The sequence below is a fragment of the Macaca nemestrina genome, chromosome 3 (genome assembly GCF_043159975.1).
Source record: "Macaca nemestrina isolate mMacNem1 chromosome 3, mMacNem.hap1, whole genome shotgun sequence".
Classification (NCBI taxonomy): domain Eukaryota; kingdom Metazoa; phylum Chordata; class Mammalia; order Primates; family Cercopithecidae; genus Macaca; species Macaca nemestrina.
Window position 1 is genome coordinate 4,782,618 of NC_092127.1, and position 18,992 is coordinate 4,801,609.

Sequence of the window (18,992 nt, forward strand, 5' to 3'; positions counted from 1 at the left end):
ATCGGCCAGAAGCCCCTCTCGGGTTTATTCTCCAAAATAAACCTGTCTTTGACTGTTAGGCCACTTTTCATGCTTCTTTCCTTTCTTTAACTCTTACATTTGATACTGAAACCTAGGATGGGTGTTGGGGATAGAGACTCTCTTGCAACTCAGGAAGCAGTGGGCAGCAGCAGCCCGTCCTGCTGGACCCTGAGTCTCTGGCCACCCACCCTGTCTTGTCTCTCACTTCACTTTTTGAGTGATTTGCGTGAGGAGGACAACTAACCCGAAGTGTACTGTGAGCCTCAGGCTGGGACTACTCACAGGTGGGTTCTTAAAACCCTCAGGTCTCAGGAATCCACCTCCAACTGCCCGCAACACGTATTTAGCTCTCTAGTCTTTGTCCCCTCCTCCTCCCTCATCCTCCCTTCTCTCTCTCTCTCTCTCTCTCTCTCTCTCTCTGTCTTCCTTGTGCAGCTCCAGTCAAAGAGGCCCTTTGCTGATTCCAACCGGAACATCCAACATCAGACACTAATCCAGACAACTGGTAAAATCTGCCTTCCCTAGGCTTTCTCACGGTGCCCAGGAAAGTCAGGTCTGCCATCCTGATCCTCAGAGGAGCAGTGGGACTAAACTAGAAGAAATCTTGGGGATACCCAGTTTCTTCTTAGCTTAACCATCCTCTTTTGGAAAGAGGACTCTGGGTCTCTGTCTTTTGTCTGGGGATGCCTGGAACAAAAAAACAGATACCCTTAGCCTCTTCTCACTCGTCCACATGGGTGCCAAACAATCCCACATTCCTACATCCTTCACAACTTCTCCAAACTTGGCTTATAAGAAGCACAAAGCCAGGCCGGGCGCGGTGGCTCAAGCCTGTAATCCCAGCACTTTGGGAGGCCGAGATGGGCGGATCACGAGGTCAGGAGATCGAGACCATCCTGGCTAACACGGTGAAACCCTGTCTCTACTAAGAAATACAAAAAATAGCCGGGCGAGGTGGCGGGCACCTGTAGTCCCAGCTACTCGGGAGGCTGAGGCCGGAGAATGGCGTGAACCCGGGAGGCGGAGCTTGCAGTGAGCTGAGATCCGGCCACTGCACTCTAGCCTGGGTGACAGAAAAAGACTCCGTCTCAAAAAAAAAAAAAAAAAAAAAAAGAAGCACAAAGCCAAAGTGTTTGGTTTTTCACTGCAACACAGCCTGGCCCCAATATAAATTAGATAATGACAACTGATGGCCCAAAAACGGCACCTTTGACTTTCAAATTCTCAGGGACCTTGACAATTTTATAACCACGAATAGCAAATGGCAAGTGGTTCTCTATATTCAGGCTTTCTTCTACCTTAGATCCCAACCCTCCCTATGTCAAGCTCGCACCCCTCATGAAATCCTTCTTCTTAAGGAAAACCCTCCCTGGGTCTCTCCTTCCTCCAAAACTCCTTCCTTGGAAACCCCTTTTGAGCCTGCAGATGGATCTCCTCTGTACTCTTATTCCCCTGCATCTGCTCCTCGCCTGTTCCAACCTCCACCCCAGTGGCCCCTCCTGCCCCCAAGCCTTCAGTCCCAAATCCTGCTCCTCCTCCTTCTCCACCTGTTACCTGTTCAAAAACTACTCCAACCAGTCAATCTGCCATTCTCCCCCTCCGGGAAGCAGCTGGGGTTGAAGGCACTGCTTGCGTTCATGTCCCTTTCTCCATGTTTGATTTGTCACAGATCAAACAGCATCTGGGATCTTTTTCTGAAAATCCCTCTCATTATCACTGGGAATTCCTACACATAACTCAATTCTTTAATTTAACTTGGCATGACATTTATATAACTCTAACCTCCAACCTCACCCCGATAAGAGCACTCAACTTAATTAAAATGAATATCCAAGCTATGAGTATATTTAAAAGGCCTTTATGTTTTCCTCTTCGTAAATCTTGTTTTCCTGGAAAAGGCTTTTTCCCAGTCAACTGAATTACTTTTCTCCACTCTGTCTTGCCACTCTTGGTGCATGTATGAAAGATCCTAAAATGACATCTGGTGGCCTGGGGCTCCTTGGGAAAACCAAAAAAGTGCCACAAATCCCGTTCTGGGAAAAAATCTCTGTTTTCCTTATGGAACCCTGGATTTAGAGGTGAATAAGTACCTTTCAAAATCTGTCTTTGTCTTCCAGCTACACTTGTTTATTAGGCCATGGAAATTGTTTTCCTAGCCTTTGTTCTTAAAGGGCCTCACCCAAAGGCCAATAATCCAATTGGGAAATTAGAAAAAAAAATCTTATAACTACTGGATCTTCTTCTGGGTGTCTGTGTGGCTATACATGTGTTGTGTGCAATGTCTACTAAAAGAGCTTTAATTAATTGGCCTAATAAAAATCAGTGCTTAAATCAAATATTTTTATGGGAAAAGTAAAAGCTATGCAATCTTTCAGTTCACGAGACTTTACAACTTACTGGCACAGTAAGATCAGAAATGTCTTAAGAACTGCCTGCATACATTTTTGCTTTCATTTATTGATCAAGCAGTTTCATACTTATCTCTGCCAAATACTGTAAGGTGTCAAAATCTAGCATACAGGCTACAAAATTATAACTCAGCCCAGACGGAATAATCTTTGCTTGTGTAATTTTTTAATAAATGAAACATTAATATTGGTCTAATAAAGTTAGCTACATCTTGAACTATTTAGTGAAATACCCTAACTTCTAATCTTGTGGCTTTAGGCAGTCTAGTCCACAGACATAAAGGAAGTTTGTTTTGGGAAAGGATTGTTACCATCTTTGTTTCAAAGCTAAACTGTAAACTAAGTTAATACACAAAAATAGATAAGGCCTGGGGACATATGAAATTAGCCATACCCCCTAGCTATGCAAATGATATTAAAGAAAAGATAATTTATATAAAAAAGTATCTTATATGGTAAATTCTTGTCCTAAAGTAAATTAACTGGTTGTTTAAAGAGAGGGATGTTTACAACAAATCAGAAAGTCGAGGCATGTCAGAGATTGTCTGTGTAAGTTGTGAAAAATTTTATAAAAGGGAATTCATATAAGAAATGTTGTACAATTTAAAAGTGATTAAGCCTCCTGAATGCTTTATAAAATGCTACTATAACTCTTAGCTGTACAACCTGCCTGCTTCACAGCTAGAGAAGGCCCAGGCCACACAGAGTCAAATGCTGGAATAAGTCAGACCTTATCTGCACTTCTGTCCAGGTCCTCAGCTCTCCACCTGGTACCTAATTAAAACCCCAAACTTACCAACAAAAGTAAAGGTTGCTAAAAGTTAACAGTGTAATATGTATTTAAGACTATTGAAAAAACATTTTACATATACTTTTGGCAAAAAGATTATAAGGAGGCATAGGAATGTGGATTTTTACCTAGATTAAAAGATTAAAGAATTGTTTTAAGTTGAATAAAATAAAAAAGAAGGTTCACACAAGTTTTGGAAGGTTAATTGTAAAGGAAATTCTGTGTGTAAACATATTGGCTAAAGTTGAAGGGGTATCATCCAGTTTTTCTGTAAACTGAGCATTAAAATAAAAGCACAACGGGTTTTTCTCAAAGCACTAACCTGCTCCTTAACAAAAATTATAAAGGGTTAAAAAGGGTCTATAAAAATCTTACCTTATGGTCAAACATTAAAATTGGGTAAATGTGTCTACAAGGTTTATTAAAAATTGAGTTTAACATTAATAGCACACTAATATAAAAGTAAAATTTGGCTTATTTGGTATAAAATCATATAGGAAGCATTGTCAAATACAAAATGGTGTTCGGCTTTCTTTGGGCTATGTTTGCATAAATAAGTTATTGGTATGTGTTCCAATGTTATGGGAGACTCCTATAATTCTGATATATCTTAATGTATGTTATCAGTAGTAATTATAATTGTGTTAAAATTACTTTGTGCCACAGAAGTAACAGATTTCCTTGTCCATTGTGTCTTTAACGATGGCTACCCTAAAACTTTTGGTCCTCCATAAACAATTGTTGTCTTGTTTTGGTCCTCTTTAGAAGGTGGTTTTATAATCAGCTATAAGGCTCTAACAGGTGCTCTTAAATGCAGGTTTCTGATAACTTTGGAGATTGTGACATCAGAATAGAGGAAAAATGTTCAGGACTCTTGAATAGCTAAAACGTTCATTAATGTCAAGCAGGACAGGAATTAACTGCATGAACAGAACTAACAGGGGACTGGAGTGATCTTTCTGACGTTTTGCTTAAAATATTGCTAATCCTTTGTTTTGCTTTTCAAAGTCAAAGTAACTTTTCTTTTGAGCTATTGACAGCTTTTAGCAATACTCCCATGAACAAAATTTGAAGCATACTTGTTTCTCTCTACCTGATTTTCTCTAGCATTTGGAAACTATCTCTGAGTATTCTTAAGTTATGGCAATATAGTTATTTGCATAAGTGCAGTAAGAATTTGTTTTCTTTTGTAACAGGGCACAGTTGGAAAAAGTGGTTATTTTACCAAGGCTTTGACTGGAATGGTGTGCTTCTCTTTAAGGAATCAAACTTCACTTACGAAGCCAATAAAGCCCTTAGAAAACTGGCCTCATATACTGTGTACACAGTTCCTGTACAGGGTTTCTGATCTGTGGTAAGTAAAGAAGGTCCCTTTCTGACAGGCCAGGAACCCCAAGTTATCCTGGAACCTCAAGAGGAGAAACATCACCCAACTCATAGGTATCTGACGGTAAAAATCCATGACTGGACTTGGCTTTAAAAAGGTCTTATCTCAGGTTCCTTCTACGGAACAAAGTTCATCAAAGCCAATTTAAAAGTCCTATTTAACAAATAATTCTTCTTACTGTGCTGTATGCAAATGATTAAACCAAGTATAATACAGCAAATCAGTCCTACCATGATGTGTCTTTTTTTTTTTCTTTTTTTTTTTTTTGAGATGGAGTCTCACATTGTCGCTCAGGCTGGAGTGCAGTGGCGCGATCTTGGCTCACTGCAACCTCCGCCTCCCGGGTTCAAGTGATTCTTCTGCCTTAGCCTCCCAAGTAGCTGGGACTACAGGCGCATGCTATCACATCCAGCTATTTTTTTGTATTTTTAGTAGAGACGAGGTTTCACTGTGTTGGCCAGGATGGTCTCAAACTCCTGACCTCATGATCCACCCGCCTCAGTCTCTGAGATTACAGAGTGAGCTGGGATTGCAGGCGTGAGCCACCACACCCGGCGATTTGTCTTTTACTAATGGTTACTTACAGAAAATTACACATGGACCTTCCCAAACAAGCCCCTCTGTCTCTCATTGGGTGAGGAATGTTGTTTCTATCTCAATCAATTGGGCCTAGTAAGAGACAAACTGCTGAAAAACTTAAAGAAAGGGCTAAAAAGCTAAGGGAATACCAAAATAACCAAACGGATTCTTGGTTTGGAAACAAAATCATAGCATGGGTGATCCCATTCCTGGGCCCTCTCCTAATAATATGCCTAGGACTAATGTTCTTACCCTGCCTAATTAACCTTTTTCAAAAATTTTTAAATGACAGGATTATGGCTATTTCACAGATAACTACCCAAAAACATCTACAGATGGCATTACTCCTACAGTCAATTTAAGACCAGAAAATTCTCCGTCCCCTCATCAGCAGGAAGTAGCCAGAAAGAACACGCCACCCCTTGTCCTTTTTATAACTACAGGGTCTGGAGTGACAGAGCAGGAGCATCGCCATTTTGGACAAGCACTGCCATTCTAAAGATCCCCTTGATCAAAAATCACCTAAATACAAAGGGCATCAGCCTAATAGTTAAGGTCAGTAAGACCACAAACCACAAATGACATCTCCAACTAGAAACATTCCAACCCTAAGATAAACCCCTCCCCAATCAGAGACATGCCAGCCCCGAGATAACCTTCCCTCTGGCCAGAGACATGTCAGCCCCAAGATAACCTCCCCTCTGGCCAGAAACATTCCAACCCTGCAATAAACTTCTCCTCCACACAGAAACATTCCAAACCTGTCATAAGCTCTCTCACCCTAAAACCCTTAAATACTCTTAGTCTGTAAGAGGGAGTGCTCCTGATCAAAAAAAATCTGCCAGAAGCCCCTCTCAGGTTTATTCTCCAAAATAAGTCTGTCTTTGACTGTTGAGCTGCTTTTCGTGTTTCTTTCCTCTTTATTTAACTCTTACATTAGCAAGTTTTCTTTTGGAGCATTTTAATTTCTTCTGACTTTTTTAAACTCCAAAATATTTCCTTTAACCCTTCCTGCATTCCCTACCTCTCCTCATTTTTTCCCCATCTCTTCTCTCTTCTAGGGCTATAGTTCTACTGGTTTTCTTAACTGGTCTAACCCATAAATGTCCCACCCTACAGACTTTCTGTCTTCACTTTTTAGGAGTCAGGCCAGAGATGTGTCTAAAACAGACAGAGGGCAGGAGGTCTCTGACTCAATGCCAGCAGGAGGGAACATGTAGGTCAGAGGATAAAAGGGCAAGAAGAAATACATACAACCAGAGACAAGGTTATTCACGTTTACTTTTTATTCTATTTAAGGTCTTGTATATTAAAATATGTTACTTTTATTCTATTTAAGGTCCTGTATATTAAAAGATAAAGATGTGCATCAAATTTGGCTCATACAATATGCACCCACCTAAACATATTTAAAAGCTTATCCAATAAAAAGGAGCAGAAAGTTAAATGTGACTCACCGTCTCATCCTTGTTGGAAATCATCTGTGAGGCATGTTTCTCTTCCTCTTTTATCAACAATTTCTCATACAGGTCACTGACAATAAATGAAGGGTAATACCTATCCTTTAGGATCTCATAAACATCTCCCTGGATTTTGTAGAATACTTCAATACCTTTATTTCCTACAAGACACTGCTGAATTTCTTTGTAAAGTGATTTTTCCACAGATATTTCTTTGCTCTCCACAAAGAAATTCTGATAAATTTCACCAACTAATTGTGGAATTTCATTCTGAAAAGACAGGAAGATAAAGAAAAGTAAGACATATCTCTGAGAAAGATTATTTTTCTCTGAATTCTCTGCATTTGAAAGTCAGAAGAAAGACACTTAAGGTGCACCCTGGTATGTAGAATTTTGTGTCCATATTCAGGATCCAGGGGCAAATGTCAGATCCTAAAAAAAAAAAAAAAAAAAAAAAAAAAACTGGTTCTTTAAATGAACATGTTAAACAGTCAACACCTGCAATTTCTTTTAACCACTGGAGGCGGGAAAAACAGAGTAACAGTTCTCCTCCTGTAATAGATTCCTTTTCATAAATCTGAATTCCGCAAGAAAAAAATGTGTTAGCTAATATCAATTTAACTTTTTACCTAATATTACCTAATATAAGTAACTAGAAGTGCCATTTCTCATCCCAGAAAGAAGTCAATATAATAACTGTGTAACTCAGAAAAACACTCTTCAGAATGACTACTTCAGAATGATTATGTCCTCGTCAAGCTTATATTAGACAGCTTTGTCTTCAGCAATGAGCCTGGGTCATCACCAGCCTACTTCAGAAATGCAAAACCTCTCTTCAGATTAACATAATCTTTATAGTTCCTCTAAAGGCATTGCATTAACTCTAGGAATGTTATGCAAAGTTTTCGACAACAGTAAAGAGCAAAAGCATACAACTTAATGAACATAACTAATTTAACATACATCCCAGAATGTCCAAATCAATGTTGCTAGATCAAAAAAATAAGGCTATTTCAAAGAAGCTATACGCTCTTATTCCATTGAAAAATTTCAAATTCTCTTCCATAGTTTAGGAAAAACTTTTTAGATTGCTCTTTACAATATTCCTTTGAGAACAACCAGAAGTTATTTGTAGTCAAAACTGGTGATTAAAATGAGTAACAGAGTTAGCAAATACAATATTGGATAAAATTAGGTAATTTGGGGCTTGTAAATTAACAATAAAAGGCATTCCTAAGAAGATTTAAAGACTGGATTTAGTTCCTTAACAAATATAGTTTATGATTTACGATATATTTTAAACTGGCAGTCTATTCTAGCAACATTCACATGCGAATGAGTAATTCAATGTACAAAATGCTCTTGGTGTTTCCCCCTGCCTTCCCCAAAACCAAATCTTGTTCTGTCGCCCAGGCTGGAGTGATCTTGGCTCACTGCAACCTCTGCCTTCCTAGGTTCAAGCAATTCTCCTGCCTCAGCCTGCCAGGTGGCTGGGATTACAGGCATGCACCACCATGCCTGGCTAATTTTTGTATTTTTAGTAGAGTCGGGGTTTCACCATGTTGGCCAGGCTGGTCCTGAACTCCTGACCTTGTGATCTGCCCACCTTGGCCTCCCAAAGGGCTGGGATTATAGGCATGAGCCAACGCGTCCGGTCTCTTCATACTTATTTCAATAAACCTCTCACAATAGTATATACTGATCACATATGTCACGTTATAGATATTGTGTATGTTTATAGACATATACATACATATACAGTTGTACCTCGGGATCTATGGAAGATAGGTTCTAAGATCTCCTGAAGATACCAAAATCCGAGGACATTCAAGTCCCTGATATAAAATGGTGCAGTGTTTTCGCATATAACCATGTACATTCTCTCGTATACTTTAAATCCTCTCTAGATTACTTATACCTAATAAAATGTAAATGCTCCGTAAATGATTGTGATTTTGTAGTTTTAGGAAATAATGACAAGGAAAAGGCTCTGTACATATTCAGTACAGATGCAGTTTTTTCCCCCCAAATATTTTCAGTCCATGGTTGATTGAGTCCACAGATATAGAACCCACAGATAAGGAAGGCTGACTGTATACATAAAGATTGTGTACACATAATTCTTAAATATATATTGCCAAATGCAAAGCACAATGCTGATTACTGGGATCTTCATTGCAAGATGTATGTGTACCCAAAAACATTTTTATTTTCCTTTATTCATATTTAAATTGAAATAAAAGCTAGGTGTGGTGGCTCATGTCTGTAATCCCAGTACTTTGGGAGGCCCACATAGACAGATCACCTGAAGTTAGGAGTTTGTGACTAGCCTGGCCAACATGGTAAAACCCTGTCTCTATTAAAAATACAAAAATTAGCTGGGTGTGGTAGCATGTGCCTGTAGTCCCAGCTACTTGGGAGTGTGAGGGAGGAGAATTGCTTGAATCTGGGAGGTGGAGATTGCAATGAGCCGAGATGGCCCCACTGCACTCCAGCCTGGGTAAAAGACTGAGACTCCATCTCAAAAAAAAAAAATTGAAATAAAAGGCAAAGTATGAAACATGCACATTATGATATTATAAATGGCAAGATTATGAGACTGAAGTGTAGGTGAGGGGACCAAATTCATTGTAATAGCAATGTGGATATGTATATGCCTGTTTATAATGTGTAAAAAAAAATACTCAAAACTAAATTCAATCTCTTGGTACATTTATAATACCTCTTTTCCCTTGACTACACATTCAAAAGCATCTTCTGCAAAAATATAATGTAATTTTATTTGCCATTATGGGCTAGAACACAATGTCAATATTGTATTTGGTTTAAAAGATTCTTTTAATGTATACTTATCTTGAGAAAAACAGATACACTGTCTCACATGCCAAGTTCACATCAGCTAGTGATTAATATTCCTTTCAGCCTACATATACTACCTTGTTAGCATTCTTTAAATGTTCCACAGATTCCCAAAAACTAATCAGAGCTCTCTTGTCCATCCTTTCCATGTACATTCCAAAGTGCTCTCTGTAGAAAGTATTGGCCAAGATATCTTCAAACTGAAGAATCTATTGAGAGAATTTAAGAAAACATTTTTAAAAATCAATTTTAAATATCAGTTAGCTTTAACTTCCAATGGACTAATTTCTACATTTAGGGTAAAAATGCATTTTTTTTTAAGGAATAAAGTAAAATTTTATTGTAGTAATTTACAATTTATTTAAGTAAACATACAGGTTTGTTACATAAGTATACCTGTGCCAGGGTGTTTTGCTGTATCTATTGACCAGTCCTCTAAGTTCTCTCCCCTTGTCCGCCCACCCCACAATAGGCCCTGGTGTGTGTTGTTCCCCTCCCTGTGTCCATGTGTTCTCATTGTTCAGCTCCCACTTATGAGTGAGAACATGTGATGTTTGGTTTTCTGTTCCCGTGTTAGTTTGCTGAGGATGATGGCTTCCAGCTCCATCCATGTCCCTGTAAAGGACATGATCTCATTCCTTTTTATGGCTGTGTAGTATTCTGTGGTATATATGTACCACATTTTCTTTATCTAGTCTATCACTGATGGGCATTTGGGCTGCTTCCATGACTTTGCTATTGTAAATAGTGCTGTAATAAACATATATGTGCATGTGTCTTTATAGCAGAACGATCTATATTCCCTTGTGTACATACGCAGTAATGGGATTGCTGGGTCAACTGGTATTTCTGGTTCTAGATCCTCAAGGAACTGTCATACTGTCTTCCAAAATGGTTGAAGTAATTTACATTCCCACCAACAGTGTAAAAGTGTTCCTATTTCTCCACAGCCTCGTCAGCATCTGTTTCTCGACTTTTCAATAATTGCCATTCTGACTGGTGTAAGATGGTATCTCATTGTGGTTTTGATTTACATTTCTCTAACAATCAGTGATGTGAGCTGAAAACATGCATTTTTTAAAGTCAGAGTGGATGTAACATAGTACTGGTAAACTGAAATATCTCTTACTACATTTTAAATGGAATAAAGCTTACTGAATATTCGAAATGCACATACTGAAAAAATAGCAATTTCCTATTACCCATTCACTCATTCAACAAAGATTTATTTGGCATTGCAAATCAGAAAGTGTCCGAGACAGGTCTCCATCAGTTTGGAAGTTTATTTTGCCAAGATTAAGGACATGTCTGGAAGAAATAAACATGGAGTCACAGAAACAGTCTGTGGTCTGTGCCTTTCTCCAAAGATGACTTTGAGTGCTTCAATATTTAAAGGGGAAAAGGGGGCTGGAGGGGAAAGGAGAGTATGGTAATCCACACGTTCCAAGCAAAAAGGAGCAGGCAGGGCAATAGTCAATTACGTAATCCTCTGACGCTCAGTAAATCGGCACTTTACACAAGATAAGATGAACACAGAGTAGCTACCTGCGGAGATATCAAACCTTCTGTCTGTAACTTCTGCTTAGGAACAAAAGGAAAAGCAGCTTCCTGCATGACTCAGCTTTCAGCTTAATTTTTTTCATATCCTTCGCCCACTTTTTGGTGGGGTTGTTTTTTTTCTTGTAAGTTTGTTTAAGTTCTTTGTAGATTCTGGATATTAGACCTTTATCAGATGGGCAGATTGCAAAAATTTTCTCCCATTCTATGGGCTGCTGGGGCAGGCATTTTCTAACAGCTCCTAGTAACTAACTTAAGGACATGGATATCCCTTGCTACAGACCATTAATAATTCATTTCTATAAATATTTCAGACCAATAATATTTAGTTAGTTTACTAGCTGTGGAACACTAGAACATGTGTCTTTATGTAAAGTCTACCAGTGAAGCATTTTGAAGCACAAAATCCTAACTGTACATGCTCCAAAGGGGTTTAAAGGAACCCGTATCAATTTGGCTAAGGAAGATGTGCCAACAATTCCAGCATCAACAGAAAGGGCCAGGAAACCCTTTCAGATTCAAGTCAAGTCCTGGGCTGCATTCGATAGTGTTCATTTTGGATTGGCCTTGGATCAAATAAGGAAAATGATACGCAAATTGGCATAAGGATCTGCCATTTATTGCCGCTGATTTCCAAACTCCATGTACTCCTATTTCCATTTCCTCTTCAACCCTATTTTAACTCTTCCTTCTATCTTTCCATTTTGGGGCCACTGGTGGTTGCAAAAAAAATAAGGCAACACAGACTCTTTGTTTTCAAAACAAAGCAAGACAGGAAGGCAACGCTGTGAAGTTAAAGTTGCTCAGGCTTTGGAAGTAGATATACTGAGGTTTGAATCCTGACTCCACTCCTTTCCAGTTCCGTGAGCTCTATGTTACTCCATCACTCTGAGTCTCAGTTTTTTCACCCATAAAATGTGAATGATACCACCTACTTTCCAGGTTGTTCTGAGACTTACTAATAATAACTGTTCTGAATCAACAAAGACAACAACAAAAACTAATCAGGAAGAGCCTGAACCAGGAGAAAGAGAAGGCAAAATAAGTGCCAAAAATCAGAATAGTTAAGAGGTCACTTTCTAGTTACATAAATATGGATAAAAGGATTAGCAGTGATTCTCAACTGGGATCCAAAGAGAAATTACAAAGGACACAAAAAAGTTTTGTGGGTGATGGCTATGTTTATTATCTTGATTGTGGCAATGGTTTAATTGAATATATGTGTATGTCAAAACTTATCAAATTGTACACTTTAAATACGAGCAGTACACTGCATGTCACATACCTTAATTAAGCTGTTTTAAAAACAAATATTCCATTAAGCCTTAATAATAGCATTGCAAAGACATGAAGTAGACAATGATTATACTAAGGACCCACTGTCAGGAGAACATATACTGACATTATTTTTGTGAGTTACCGATTGCTGGATCTGATTTCCCAGTATTTTTGTTAAGGACTTTTCTGTCTAGGGTCATGAGGGACACCATTCTGTAGTTTTTTTCCTCTGGTTTGGTATCAGTTATGCTAGCCTCCTCCTAGGATGAGATGAAGCGCTCCCTTCTCCGTTTTTTGAAAGAATATGGTTAAGATTGGTATTATCTCTTCCTTACTTGTTTTATAGAATTTACCCGTGAGGCTGGGCACAGTGGCTCATGTCTGTAATCCGAGCACTTTGGAAGGCCAAAGAGGGCAGATCACCTGAGGTCAGAAGATGGAGACCAGCCTGGCCAACACAGTGAAGCCCTGTCTCTACTAAAAATACAAATGTTAGCTGGGTGTGGTGGTGCATGCCTGTAACTCCAGCTATTCAGGAGGCTGAGGGAAGAGAATTGCTTGAATCTGGGAGACGGAGGGTGCAGTGAGCTGAGATCGCACCACTGGCACTCCAGCCTAGGCAACAGAGGAAGACTCCATCTCAAAAAAAAAAGAAAAAGAAAAAAGAAAATCACCAGTGAAATGATCTGAGTCTGGAGTTTTGTGAGAAGGTTTTAAATTATTATCATATTCTTCAATAAACTGTGGGTTATTCAGAGTTTCTATTTCTTTTTGTCTTTTTTTTGTTTTGTTTTTTGTTTTGAGATGGAGTCTCACTGTCACCCAGGCTGGAGTGCAATGGCGTGATCTCGGCTCATTGCAACCTCCACCTCCCGGGTTCAAGTGATTTCCTGCCTCAGCTTCCCGAGAAGCTGGGATTACAGACGCCCACCACCATGCCCGGCTAATTTTTGTACTTTTAGTAGAGACAGGGTTTCACCAAGTTGGCCAGAATGGTCTCGATCTCTTGACCTCATGATCCGCCCACCTCAGCCTCCCAAAGTGTTGGGATTACAGGCGTGAACCACTGCGTCTGGCCTCTATTTCTTTTTGAATCAGTTTTGGTAATTTGTATCTTCCAGGGAATTTGTCTATTTCATTTAAATTGTCAAATTTATTGGCTTGAAGTTGTTCACATTATTCCCTTAGCATCCTTTGAATGTATGTGGCATCTGTAGTGATGTCCTATTTCATTCCTAATATTGGTAATTCACATCTTCTCGCTTTCCTTCCTTCTAGTTATTTTAGTTTTTATTTATAGCTTCTTTAAAAATTTTTTTTAAAGTTTTCTTTTTTTTTTTTTTTTTTGTAGAGAGGGGAGTCTTGTTATGTTGCCCAGGCTGGTCTCTAACTCCTGGCCTCAAGCGATCCTCCTGTCTTCGCCTGCCACAGTGCTGGGATTACAGGCATGAGCCCCCTCACTGGGCCAATTCATAGCTTCTTAAAAGATTAGATCACTGATTTCATACCCTTCTTCTCTTCTGCTGCAAGCATTAAAAAGTATAGTTGACCCTTGAGCAACATGAGTTTGAGCTGCACAGGTCCACTTGTACAAGATTTTCTTCCATATCTGCCGCCCCGAGACAGCAAGACTAACCCCTCTTCTTCCTCCTCCTCTGCCTGGACAATGTGAAGATGATGCGGATGAAAACCCCTGTGATGATCCACTTCCGGTGAGTAGTAAAAATACCTTCTCTCCCTTATGATTTTCTTAGTAACATTTTCATTTTCTTTATAGCCTACTTTATTGTAACAGTACAGTATATAATACATATACAAGATCTGTGTTAACTGACTGTTATTGGTAAGGCTTCTGGTTAATAGTAGGATATGGGTAGTTAAACTTTTGGAGACTCTATAGTTATATGTGAATTTTTGCTCAGGGGAGGGTCAGCACTCCTAACCCCCACATTGTTCAAGGCCAACTGTATATAATTCCTCTGAGTGCTGCTTTAACTGCACAATATATCCCACAATATATATATCATAATATATCCCACAAATAATTGATATATTGCATATTCACTCCATTGAAAATAGTTTCTAATTTTCCTTATAATTTCTTCTTTGATGAAAGCCTTATTTAGATATGCTACTTATATTTCCAAATATTTGGGAATTTTCCACATCTTCCTATTACTGATATTACTGAGGGGGAATGTTAACATTTCCAACTGTACTTGTGAAATTTTTTCTCATTTTTGTCAGGTTTTGCTTCATGTACACTCTCAAGGTCTCCCTATTGATTAAGAACATCTGATTATTACATCTTCCTGATGAACTGACTCCTTTATCATAATGAAATGTTCTTCATCTCTGGTTCTACTCCTTGTTCTGAAGTCTGTTTTGTCTGACATTCACAGTAGCTACTCTAGAGTTCTTCTGCTTAGTATTCACATGTCTTTTTCCCTCTTACTTCCAACCTATCTGTGCCTTTATGTTTAGTTTCTTGTAAGCAACATATAACTGTCTTGCCTTTTTAAAAATTCACTCTGAATCTTTATTTTAATTGGAGGATTAACCTGATTTGGAAGTCGAAATTCTGAAATAAAGTTAATGGTAATTCTTCTGGATCAGATATGATGAGGTCATAGCAGAAGTTTTCTTCCCACTCATGAAGACATCAGAATGGCCCCAAACTAACCAAAGTCTTACCTTTCAAATAGCAAATGACTATAACTATTGGAATTCTGTCTCATCTTAGCCCTCCATCCTGAAGACTAGAGGAAATGGTTTTACTCTGAGGATGAACTACTGCAACAGAAATGAGTTTCTCTTTTCCTGAATGTCTGGAAAGAACAAATCAAAAATGGATCTGGCACTCTGGATTAAGTCTACTTCTAGTAGACACTGCCGGACAGACAACCTGCACTGAAATCACATTTAATTCCCCTAAAACGAGTTTCCATTATCTTTCTTGAGATCTTCCTGTACCACACATCTAAAAGTGTATCATCTTTTGACTAGGTAGCAAGCCATTATGCACTTCTCCTAGGTATTTATCTCATATTTCTACTGGATCACTTACCTTTTTATTTTATAATTACATGGGACTCTTTGAGAGCAGGGATTCTGTCTTATTTATTTTTAATCCTAGTACCTAGCACTATAACTGAGATATTGTGGGCCCTCAATAAATGTCTGTTGAATGAATGAAGGGGACATAAGACAAAGATCTCATCTATGATAAATGTGGCTAGAAATTAACCTAAGAGCCTCAAAACAAAAAGCTAATAAGGAGGAGGAAGGGAGCAACATTCAACCTGTCAAATCTATCATCTCTCTGATTCACCAAAATGTTACGTTTCCATCTAGAACACAGAGCCAGTATCTCAAATATTTTATTTTATTTTATTTTGCTAATAGCAAAATCAACAGACTTCCTGTGGTTAGAGGATCTCTATAAAAACAGGAGCTCCTTGGAGCTGCACTCGCACCACTTGTGTAAGATGCTGCAGAACCCTGGCCCGTGCAGGGCTGGCCCTGCCTGCAGAGGCTCTCGCACCACTTGTGTAAGGTGCTGCAGAACCCTGGCCCGTGCGGGGCTGGCCCTGCCTGCAGAGGCTCTAGCTGAGACTGGCCAGAAACAAGAAGAAAGCCAAGGCTTATCAGCGGAATAGGGAGGCAGGGGAACATCACAGATGAGTAGCTGAAGTAGAACTGAGAGCTACACAGGAAAGAATCAAGAGACTGAAAATCAGAACAAGTGAGGTCAGAGGCTGTGGTGTGAGTTACATTACACCAATGTTGGCCTCTTTGTAGCTAAAAGACACACTACAGGAGAGGAGTCTGGCATCTGCTTTGAGGTCCCATTCCTTCCATGGCACAGCTAAGCTCCTGGGCGGGACATGGGGCTGCTTCCTTCTATCTTAGCATGCTCCAGATCTTGGAAGACAAGTCTGGTCCTTCAGAGTCAGGACAGGTACTGAGGTAGGGCTAAAACACTTCCCTAAGCTCCATGATTTGGTTGGTATTGACAGACAGCCTGAAGTTGGACAGGACAAAAACAGTCAGAGAGATGATATGTTTCAGTGAGAAAGCACTCAGATTTGCAAACCAACCAGATCTGGGCTTTTATCTAGTTCTACCTTTTCCTATCTATGTGGTTTTAGGTAAGATACGTAAATTCACCATTTCATCACCTGAAAAATGAAGATATCAAGTAGAAATTTCATAATATTGTGGCAAGAGTTAAGTAAAATAATTGGAAGATGCCTCCTACTTCATAGGTGGTTATTTCTCATCAATTGATAATGGGAAACTTGACTGGACTCTTGTAAATATAAATATGCTCTTCTGGGTCCTCTGGGCAGGACAAAGGGGAGGTGGAAAAACATACACACATGCGCACACACGCACACACCCGATGCCTATCTGTCATACCTGTTACCATCCACAGAAGTCAAAGACACCAAGGAATATAGCTCCTTGACTCATAAAGCAAATATGTAAGTGTGTAGTTATGGCACACATGTCTAAGTTCAATACTAAAAAGGTGAAAGTCTTTATATGTAGTTCTATCAGCATTTATAATAAACTTGGTAGGGTCAAAACAAGAAACTATAAAGTTCTACCTTCTGGCTTTGAGGCCCTTCCCTCTCCTCCAGGGCCCCATCCTCTTGCTGGTCATAGGCAGGGCCTCCTAGGATTCGGATTCTCTTCTCACACTGCTTCTTTGCCACAGTCAGTTGGTTGATGTACCTCTTCATGTTCCTGGCCCTCAGGAGATCAGCTTTCATTGCCGCAGTTTCTTTACCTTGAATAGGAGTGAGGAACAGTACCTGGTCAGAGGACAAGGCATGAAAGGACAGAGCGATTCAGAACCAGATCGGTGTCTGCTGTGGGCATTCTGAACCAAGTGGATACTAAACAAAATAACAGAACAGAATTCACAATAAATACATACACATACTCCCAAATACAAATGCCAATCATTTCTAAATATAATTTCCAAATATACCACTGACAAATCTTACCCAAGGGTAAAACATTTTTTTAAAAAAACCTCGGTACAAATGCACTCACACATCTGTGTGTGGATTCTTTAACATCTTTATATGAATGTGTACGTACAAACACTCATTCATAAGCATGTACTGAGTGCTAGTTATGTGTCAAGACACTTGCTAGGCTTTTGAGATTGAAGACCAATTGTTGGCCCTCATGGACCTTTCAGAGTCTAGCAAGTAAGAAATCCAAAGAGAGGAATCCAAGCACCTATAACACAAGCTATGAAGAAAATATGCATATACCATGAACTGTTTAACAGAAGATTCTAACTCAGGCTTCTTTGAGGAAATTATATTTAAACAAACGTGAATAATCAGTAGAGTATGGCAGACAGAAAGAATAGCGAATGTGAAAGTGAGAAATAGGCAGGAAAGAGAACAGAGCTTTCGAGGAACTGAAAGAAGGCCGTTAGAGCAGGTGCAAAAGGAGCCAGAAGATCCAAAATAACTCTGATGCTGGCAGGAGCTACGAGGTGCACAGCCTTTCAGGCCAGAGAAAGGACTTTGATCTCTAGCCCAAGAGTACTGAGAAGCTTTAATGGGTTTTAAGCAGGAGTGTGCCATAAATGGATTTGTATCTTTAATGATTACATAGGAAGCAGGATAAAAGATAGCTTGGAAAAAGAAAGACTGCTAGGAGGAGGACAAGCTGGAAGACCATTGCAGTCCAACTGAGGAGGGAGATAATGATGGCCTATACCAGGGTTACGGCAGGCCAGTAGAGAGGACAAGAGGATGTCAGGACCCAGTGACTGGCTGGGCAGGGTAGAGGGCAGGTTGATGAGAAATTAAAAGGTATCAAATATGGCTCCTAGGTTTCCAACATGAGCAGCCAGGGGGATGGTGGGGCCAATTGCTAAGCTAGAAACACTGGAGAAAAAGGTTTGTGGAAGATGCTAACGCAACTCTGGACAATGTGGCAGGTGATATTTTCCAAAAACGCCTGCAATGCCTTCCATCTCACATGCTCTTTTTACAATGTCCCTCTGACAATCTCCCTCTGGCAAGTAGAATATATGTTTCCTTTTGTTGAATCTGGTTGGGGTCATGATTATGATGGAAGGGATGCTATGACTTCCAAGACGAGATCATAAAAGACCGAGGACTTGGAGCTCTGGGTCACTATGTGTGGCTCACCTGTCCTGAGGCTTCCATGCTTTGAGGAAGCTTCAACCATCAGTCCTTGGAGAGATCTATATGGAGAGGAACCAGGGCTCCCTGGACCACAGCTCTGGCTGAGATCTCAAGCTCATATTCAGAACCAATGAGGCACCGTGTGAGCACACCATCCTGAAAGTAAACTGTCCCACCCCAGTCAAGCCACTCCAGCTGATGTCACGTGACACAGAGTCATTACTTCCAAACCCTGCCCAGATTGCAGCTTCATGAGCGAAATAAGTGACTGTTGTTAAAGACACTATGTTTTAGGGTAGTTTGTTACACAGTAAAAGACAACCAAACAGGCAAAATGAGTCTGAGGGCTTCTGAGTACCTAAATGGAGAGAGAAGGTCTAGAGTTCAGAAACATTCAGCTTTGGGACAGTAAATGACATCATGGGAGTGTGTGAGACAACCCAGGAGGAAACAAATAATCCTAGACACAAC

The 18,992-nt window shown here is 39.7% G+C and overlaps 1 protein-coding gene across 11 annotated transcripts in view; it reads right to left on the reverse strand.

Moving 5' to 3' along the window:
- Window positions 1–18,992, reverse strand: part of LOC105466567 (sorting nexin 25) — a 149,420-nt gene that overhangs the window by 33,835 nt on the left and 96,593 nt on the right. For 9 of the 11 annotated variants that reach the window (XM_011715597.3, XM_071092742.1, XM_011715598.3 and 6 more), the window contains 3 exons: window positions 16,953–17,134; window positions 9,582–9,713; window positions 6,643–6,915 (listed from right to left, as the gene is read on the reverse strand). In XM_011715597.3, coding sequence (XP_011713899.2) covers window positions 6,643–6,915; window positions 9,582–9,713; window positions 16,953–17,134 — 587 coding nt within the window. The other 2 variants (XM_071092747.1, XM_071092748.1) reach the window with 2 other exon arrangements.